This window comes from Atta colombica, unplaced genomic scaffold (assembly GCF_001594045.1).
Source record: "Atta colombica isolate Treedump-2 unplaced genomic scaffold, Acol1.0 scaffold9, whole genome shotgun sequence".
In the NCBI taxonomy this organism is placed as follows: Eukaryota; Metazoa; Arthropoda; class Insecta; order Hymenoptera; family Formicidae; genus Atta; species Atta colombica.
This window is the reverse complement of record NW_017259583.1, coordinates 3,009,616-3,019,504: the sequence shown is the minus strand read 5'-3', so window position 1 is coordinate 3,019,504 and position 9,889 is coordinate 3,009,616. Positions and strand designations below refer to the sequence as shown.

At 27.4% G+C, this 9,889-nt stretch overlaps 1 protein-coding gene across 1 annotated transcript; it reads left to right on the top strand.

Moving 5' to 3' along the window:
- The first annotated feature begins 1,335 nt into the window (after positions 1-1,335).
- LOC108693461 (protein yellow-like) lies at positions 1,336-9,486 on the top strand. The gene is made up of 6 exons (XM_018202423.1): positions 1,336-1,906; positions 3,321-3,553; positions 4,456-4,637; positions 6,884-7,350; positions 7,843-8,083; positions 8,506-9,486. The coding sequence occupies exons 2-6, from the start codon at positions 3,328-3,330 to the stop codon at positions 8,725-8,727; spliced, it is 1,338 nt and encodes a 445-aa protein (XP_018057912.1). The 5' UTR covers positions 1,336-1,906; positions 3,321-3,327; the 3' UTR covers positions 8,728-9,486.
- The last annotated feature ends 403 nt before the right edge of the window (positions 9,487-9,889 follow it).

The following is a 9,889-nucleotide window of genomic DNA, read 5'->3' as shown; positions in this document are numbered from 1 at the left end:
TATATATATATAGATATATCTAAACTATTAACTAATTAATTAATTAATTAATTTTAATGCACTTTACACGCAATTATGGCTATTTTGTATTACATATACGCACGTGGCAAAATATAAGTAGTCATTCATTATTTCCAGATGCGTCATTTTATTTTGACTTACAATTGAAGGTTATATGCATTTTATCGAGGAACGGAATGATTGTCATTATAATTACGCGTTAGAATCTTCATAATGACGAATAAGTTGAATGGAAATCACCAAGCGCAAATATGCGCACATATAGATATCTATTGTGTATGCAGATATCTTTACACTTTCCTATTGATTTCAAAAACGTTAACAAGTTATACTAGAAAAAAAATTATGCAGAATATCCATTACTCGGATGACATCACCCGTTTACCTCATCGTCCTTTCTGCTGAAACTTGTTAAAATATTGTAGAGTCAAGTGATAATAAAAAATAATAATTAAACTAAATCGAAATAATATCTCTATGATAAAAAGGCGCAATTTTGATAATGTAATTGAATGACATATTGAACTTGTGAAATATCGGCGGTCATGTAATATTATATCTATTAAATAACAAAGTTTTATGCTGATATGCATGTTATATAATATATAAAATTGAACAAATATTTGATAATACAAGCTTATTTTTTTTTAATAAAATTTTTTTATAAAACTGTGCTCCAAAACAAAATTTGTTTTTATCCGCTTTTATATTAAATATTACAGATATGTAAGATAACAACAATAGCTTTACAAAACAATTGTAATATTTTATAATTAATGAAATATTTATTTAATTTTTTAAATAAAAATGTAACATCTATAGTGATAATTTTTATATTTCATAAATCATTTGTGCTAAATTTAAAATTACGACAAAATCAGAATTAAAATGAATGCTTTTGCATTTGCACAGAGAAAAGTTGTTTTTAAATTGCAAATCATAGTTAATAATCATTTCAAGCGACTGCAATTAGCAAATAATAATATACTGTAGCGTGATGTGAAAAAAATATTTGCAACAGGATCACTCTGTTTTTTCTTTCTCTTCAAAGATATAAGTTCTGCTTTCGTCATTACAGGTTTGTTGATTTCTCGCTCGCGAGAATAACGCTTGCGTTATTTATGCAGAAGAAAAAATATTTATACATACTTTACTTACGTACCGTGACCTCAAACGGGAATCTTATCTTCGATGTGACAAATGGCAACCACCTCCCTTTGACGTTTCTGTTCCGGTGGAGCGGAGATGTTCGGACGCGAACGCGTGAAAAGTTACGCGCCGCTTTAAGAAATCTCGCAGTCGTCCCTCGATCGTCTCGTAGTCCGGAGCGAGACTAGGACATCTCTCGAATTATCATTCACATTAAGATACCTTGAATAATTCATTATTCGCGTGAAACGAATAAGAGAGTGTCGTGAATTGGAGAATGTCGCGTTCAATACAATCGAGTTTTCTGTAATATACAACAAATATTAAGAATATTTTAAAAAAGAATAAAACTACGAGAAGATTAAAAAAAGGTATCTTATCGATGATCATAAAATTGGAGTATTGATCGGAAAAGGGGAAAAATAAAAAAAAGCATTTCGTTCAATATTAATAGTTAACGCTAGCGAGTATAACAACCGCCTCCGGACTTCTTTATCCGTGACAGTGAAAGTGCTGAGGAAAGAAGGAAAAAAGATCGGCTATCTCTTTAACGATACTCTTATTTACGAAAGAACGGGCAAGAACGCGATCGTTGCCAGTCAGTACTTTGTCGAATTTGAAAATGAAGAAACACGTGTAAAACTATGTCGTGTTATCATTGAGTGCCAGGATTAGAAGAAACGTTAAAAGCTCATTAAATTCGTCGCTGAAGATAAAACTGTATAACATCAAAGAAGTAAGAAAGATTATGTAAATATATAGGTATTTGTAAAGATTTGATACAAGAAAGCGTTACTTTCTCGTAAATTATCTTTTTAATAAATATTCCCGTCTATCAACGGTAATCAAGAAAATTAATCTGTATTCTCTTTATTTAAGTTATAAAATGTTCAAAATCTGTGGCAGAATTTATAAGATTAACATTATATATACGTATATATATCCCTTACAATAAATAGAATTACATAAAAACAACAATGTCAACAATACTTTTTATGGTTATTAATAACTATATTTAAGAATTAATTAATAACATAATTTTATTAAGATTTGAAATTTAATGATTCGATTATTATATTGTTTATGTGTGTATGAAATGGTCTATTTTTTTAAATTAATTTTAAAATAATAAATTTTTGTTAATAGAATTATTTTTTCTGAATGGCTTTATTTTAGAATTAAAATAGTTAGTCCCAAGCAGAACAATAAGTCATGATAACGTCAAAATGATGTTAAAATGTATTGGAAGCGATCGAAAGACTTTTCATCAAGCTTTTCATTTTAACATTATTTTAATATTACGATAATATTTTGTTTTGTGCGTGCGTGCGTGCGTGCGTGCGTTGAGTATACTTATAATATTATTAGTAACTTTTTAATCACCTTTTTACAAATTGTTATGTTATCAGTTTTCGTATATCTTTTTAGTAATGTATAAAAACATTAATGTGATAAAATTGGAATGAAAATATAAAATATATTTTTTGCAAATGCTTGTAAAAGATATCCAAACAAAACAACAAATCATGATATCGTCAAAATGAATCGAAAATGATTTTTAATAATCATTTCGGAGACATTTTGACATCATTTTGATATTATGACTTGTTATTCTGCCTGGGTAAGTTCAATGAAACATAGCAGCTTATTTTCTATTTTAATGAAATTTGATTATCTCTATTTTCTTTGTCAAATTTTATTATGCAATTTCTGCAGTGAAAGTCTATAAGGTTAGAAAGTGCAATAACTTAACTAATTTATAAAATCAATCGCATATACTTAGAATACATACATATAAAACACATTCGACGTTTGACATTTATTAATTCTCGATTATTTCTTGTTTTAAATCTGTAACGACATATATGTCTTATATGTGAAATACATCAACTTTTTAAAATTAATATACGTTCATAATATTTTATGAAGATTTTTCTTGCAAGAAAAAATTTAAAAATATATATGTTTAAAAACACTATACCAGATTATATCAAAATAAAACACTTAAAAATATTATACCAGATTATATCAAAATGTACGTAAATATTAATAAAGATATTTTTAGGAAAAAATAAAAAAATTTCATAAAAAAAATGAAACGTTACTCTTCTTGATATTTTTTTTTAATAATTGATTTACTTTGTTTACAGGTTTACAATGAAGCTTGTACCGATCCGAGGTTTGATCCAGTTATTGCACCGTTTCATTATACCGTTTTTGCTTTTAAAAGGATGTGTCAGTATTGAGAAATTAAAGAATATATATTCCTGGAAAGCTTTAGAATTTGCTTTCCCAAATGAGCATGCAAGAGAAAATGCTATACGAGAGGGCCGTTTTATTCCTGGAACACCAGTACCGATCGACGTGGATTTCTACCACAAAGGTTTCACAAATAATCTTTATATTCTAAATAGCAATTGTTTCATATCACAATACTGTTAAACACACCTTTTACTCGATTTTATACTCCATCATTAATTTAATTTTTGTTATTCTTTAATAAAATTTGAAAATAATTATAAGCTATTATATAATTGTAAGAGATTTTAAAGCTCTTGTTGCTCGATAATCGTTATCTCATTTGATGATGAAATCGAATCAATTGTTAATTGGAGAATTATATTTAAATAATCATAGCTTAAAATAAAGATTTAATCGCTATCACATAATTGATCGATTATGATCTAATAATTTGTACTAAAATATATTTAACGTTGCTTCGTAATTTGTGCGTTTTAAGCAATAAAACTTCTTAAACAACGAACATTTTATATAATTTTTGCTTCATTTTAACTATCACATACAAGAATTATAATTTTCATATTGTTAAACATTACTTGCCATTACACATAATTTGCCATTGAATCACCTTGACAAGTAATTAATCCGTCAGAAAGTAAAAGAATTATATTTGCATAAATACAAATTCTATATAACTTGTAAAATTGTTGTGTAATCTTTTAATATTATTATTCTAAAAAAATGTAAGTAACTATTATTCTAAAAAAAAAATGTTTCTCAAAGAATATAGAAAATTATTTTAATAAAATTAATGTATATGTGTGTGTGTGTGTGTGTGTGTGTGTGTGTGTATTACGAATAGAAAATTAATAGTTTAGTCTCAAATACAGATATTATATGAATAATTCTGTAATAAAACTAAATTGGATGGCAATTAAAATCTTTTCAGTTCACGCTTACTTTATTACATTATGAATAATCTAACAATTTAGCGAGTTTAATCGTCTTCCTTAATAGTTAATAATTAGTTTAATGAATATATAGCTAAACATGGATCCATAGTCTTCATCACGATACCAAGATTTCAAAATGGGGTTCCGGTCACCCTCGGTTACGTAACGAATAATGTTTCTCCTGAGGGAAATCCAATAATTGCACCTTATCCAAGCTGGGAATGGAATAGATTGGGACATTGTGATGCAATTACCAGTGTGTTTAGAGTGCAGGTAACATGAAAACTTTACTTGTAAATTGGATCAATAATTAACCTGTTGTTAATGCAACTTAAAAACATATCGTAATAACTTTGCATTGATTAACCATGCGACAGTTTTTAACAAGATTGAAATTATCATCATTATATTATTATTATAGTAACTTAACTATACTATTTTCTACTAAATAAATTTTGTTTATAAATAATTTTCGCGATATGGATAGTTGGGTACAACTGTAATCTGAAAAAAATTAATTTATAAAATTACTATAAAAAGTAATTTATCAAATTACATCAACCTTTACTTTATTTATGATCACTGACGCAACCGGATGTAAAAAATCTTAAAGTTAGAAATATTTTTCCTTTTCTTTCCGCCATATTATCGGAAATCGCACCTCGCTCATTTAGAAATAAATATACGTTGCGTGACGTTATGGAAATACGGAATTAACGCCTTCATTATTATTCGAGAAACTCAAATAACAAATCGAATGTGTGGCGCACACACGGCAATTCTTATAAAGGACAATATAAATTATCGTAATTTACGTGATATCGTAATTGCTGATTACAATGCAGGAAGCATGCTATCTTCTTTATGATGAGATTATAGTGCCCACCAGTGCGACAAATCTACCTTATCATTATGTTATTATGTATTTAATGCACACGATGTAAAACAAAATCTTTTACTGACATTCCTGGTCGTTTAAGGCTAAAATATACATGAGTTTGAATAACATAGATACTCATTATATAATTATATCAGAGCTGGTTCTATTTAACAAAAAAATATCATTGAAATAAAATATTTGTTATAATATTTCACAAATAAAAAGTATGAAATATAAATCTCTTCTATTAAAATAATATAATAATATATTTTTCAAGAAACAATTTCGAAAAAATTTGAATATAAGTATAGAGATAATAACAAAAAATATAGTTTAAATTGAACTCTCAAATTTTAAAATAATAAATAACAATTAGAGAGAAAGATTAAAGCTAATGAGAGTTAGTACGGAAATAGGTGCATAAGTATTAATTCATGTAAAATACTTCAAATTGATAGATGATGTGCAGCTTTATTCCGAAATCTTAAATTTCATCTATCAATTTTCACACTGATTCTCATTAATTTGAATCTTATTGTTATTTATTATTTTATAGAGATAATCTTGTAACAGATTTTACGACTTTTTGGTGAGAAAGTATTTTTATTTGAATATTACAATAATTCGCATAAAAATTATTTTGTGATATGAAACATCCTGTACGCGTCACACATAATATATACGTTTATTTAAAACGTTTTCTACGAAAAAGAAGTACAATGTGCATATAAATGATCTTTTATGTTATCATCATGTTTCTCGTTTGCTTAATTTATAATAATATACATTTTTATGCTAATCATGAACATATTTTTAAGAATTTATAATAGAGAACCGGAAAATCTTGTTTTATTTTCCAAAGTAAATAACTAGAACTGTTGTAAATTTCAACAAAAATTTATATTGAGAGCACTTAAGGAAATTTAAAAAGTAAATTAAATTAATATGTTGACTTATAATTATTACATTAAAAACATGTGATAAATTAAGAATTACTAATTTATGTTTAAAAAAAAGTTAATTATACAAATTAATTCAAGAAAATTAGAAAATTGAAAGAATTAAATTTAATTAAAATGCAAGATACACATCTGAATAATTAGATAACTGATTAAAGTAGTTATACCAATTAGTAAACATGAATCTAACTAATTGTTGGACAAATGATGAAATATTTGAAATATTAAGTTTTTAATGATATTATGCACTTCTAATAAATTCATTATTAAATTTTTATAAACAACAAATTTATTTAGAGAGATATACATATCATTAAAAATTTAACATTTAAAATTTTATCACTTTGTCCAACAGAATTTGTCCAACTGAACTTTGAATTGAATCATGTCTACTAATTGTTAACTGATACATTTACCTTATTTATTATGAAAAAGAATCAATTTTATTTTTTTTAATTAAAAATATCGTAACAATTATACATAACAGCTGTTTAATTTTAAAATTTAATAATTATTATATTATTCTGATTTTAAATAATATACTAAAGTTCTAATTATTACTTTGCAGCGTGAAAATTTCTCTCTGATAAAATAATTTTTATACGGATCAATGATTGTGCATTTTTATTAAAAAACATAATTTAATAAAATATTGACTACAGACAAAGATATGATCACAGGTGGACTCATGCGACAGGTTGTGGGTCATTGACACGGGTAAACTCGAAGAGCGACAGATCTGTCGTCCTCAATTATTATCGTTTTCATTGCGAACAAATAAAGTCCTGAGTCAATACAAGTTTCCAAAAGAACAATTCATGGATAATTCCTTGTTTGTGACTCTCGCAGTCGATATTCGCAATAGTGACGACAACTGTCAAAACACATTCGTCTACATCGCCGACGTAACTGCATACGGATTGCTCGTCTATGATCATCGCAACGCTCGTTCCTGGAGAATCACCAACAATTTGTTTTATCCCTATCCAACTCATGGAACGTTCCACATCAAGGGAGATACATTTGATCTCATGGATGGCATTTTGGGACTTGCTTTAAGTCCCATGAAGCAAGATGGCGATAGGATTTTATACTTCCACTCTTTGGCTAGCAGAGTCGAAAGTTGGGTACCCACTTCTACTATCAGGTAAGAAAAGATGAATAAACATTTATTTAGTTACAAAAGAGCTATAACAAATTATGCGTTACTGTGATTTCTATTTTAAATACGTGAAATATCTGAGATAACACATACATTTTATGTATGTGTTACATTATATGAGATTTATATTATATGTATTATATTATATGAGATTCGTTTTATTAAATATAATATATTGTATATATTATATATATTTATGGAAAAAATAAGCATAAAATTTAATGATTATATTTTAATAAGGTGCTTTGTTTTTAAATAAAATTTTTAATTAATTTTTTTTATAAATTTAACTTTATATTTAAATCATAGATGTTTACAGCTAATTAATAAGCAACAATAAAGATAATAAATAACGAGAATAATAAATGTTTCTACATAAATTCTTTTTTGTTATGTAATGTATTAATTCCTGTCTTTTTTATCAAAAAGTACTCTGATAAATGTCATTTTATTATCGGACATTTCATTATTATCTAGGAATTATAGCCTCTTTCAAGAACACTCCGACGCTGCAGCAAGGTCGTTCCGTCCATTTGCTGAGGAAAGGCCATCACAGTCGGCCGCTCAAGCCATGGATCAAAATGGAATTCTCTTCTTCGGTCTTCTGTCAGATCTCGCATTAGGATGTTGGAACAGTATCACTCATCCTGAATATGGTGGTACCAATAATGAAGTCATTGTTAGTTCCGATACGCTGCAATTTCCGTCTGGAATGAAGGTACGATGACGTACAGCTTATTCCAACAAAATTCTTTAATTAAATATATTCTCTTTTATGATATATATTTCTACAGTTATTAAATATGTATTATAATCTTTTAATAAGTTATTAAAATAATAATAAAATAAAATATCCACGATATTCAGTGCAAAGATAAAAGTAATAATATTAAAAACTTTGTAATAAAATATACCTACTACATTACAATTACATTCGCGCTTTTAGAGATAATACAAATTATATAATATATTCGATTATTCATAATTCTACTGCAACTTTGGTAGTGCATTTAGTTGTGTTGAATTTTATTCTTGTTTAAAAGTATTGAGAAATTATTCTTTTTTACCATCTTTTCGCACTTTATTCCCCCTCCTCCCCCCCAAACTTAAATTAGTATAATCAATACCTCCTCATTGCAGGTCATCCTCGCAAAAAACGGTCGTCAAGAGCTGTGGATTCTCACATCGTCGTTCCAAAAATTCATGACCGCAACTATAAACTCGAACGAGACGAATTTCCGGATACAGGCCGGTTACGTAGACGAGCTGATTCGCGGTACTAAGTGTAACAGTGCGAGTCTCCGCCTTGACCACAATCGCGGTTACGAGACGTCCGCGCCAGCGCCACTATTCGCCAAATGAAGATCGTGGCATCACGAGGAGTTCGACGATTCGCATTTTCAGGAGATGACGTCCGTCTGGTGGCATAAGTATCCAGAATTCTTCCCAGAGTACCACCATTCCCCATTCCTAAGCCCTTCATCGTATTCATTCCCAAGAATCTTTACCCGACCATCTTTTTTCCCTTGGGTCGTCAAATCTATCTACAGTCACAGACCAGTCATAGATTATACCATCTTTATTGATCACAGCTGAAAAACGCGCGACACTATATGTACCTTAATACTTATTCCCGATGCGAAGAACAAACGGCTCTTCTTTATTATTCTCAAGATTTTATAGAACTTATCAGCTTGAGGAGCCCTGAAGCTGCTCGTGGTGCCAGTTCAGCTTTACAATAGTAGTCTTCTTTGTAATATACATGATATTTATCGGAAATAATAACGGATAAAATGTATCATCCCGTTCCTAATGTAATAAATATGTTATTTAATTTTTTATATTATATATTGACAATAGAGATCCAATATAAATGTACGTACATTTTCCATCTTGCGTATTTTATGCATATTCCTTTGCAATAAATGCGTTATTACTATAATAATTATTATTAAGTAATTACTATAATAATTACTACTAAGAAATAATATTTATGAATCATTTATTACATAATAAGACTATGATGAAAAAAATAAAATAAAACCAATTGTACGCTGAAGCTAGCTGTATTGCGTATTTAATGAATATAAATTATTATAATAAATGAAAATTTATCTAAAATTTAACTCATTTTTTTAATTGTTAATTCCATTCTCTAGAAGTATTTGCATTTTTAAAGTGATACATTTATTACAAGTGTGTTTTATTTCTCTTAGTCTATAATTATAATTTTGTGAGGTAATATTTTAAAATTATATATTTCTAAATTATAAATTATAAACAAAATAAAAAAACATTGATTAAAACATATCAGAAAGCTGTTAATATCGTACTCATAATTATAATATCATTAAATAAACGTTAAAATATTTGCAATACTAACAAAGAATGTTATGGATGAAATAAAAGTATTGTACATTAGAAAACAGAATAATTTAAGTTTCAATTAATTCAGTTGTAAAATTTGTCATAACTTGTATATTTATGAGTTAAAAAGTAGAAAAAAAGTTCTTTAAAAATTATT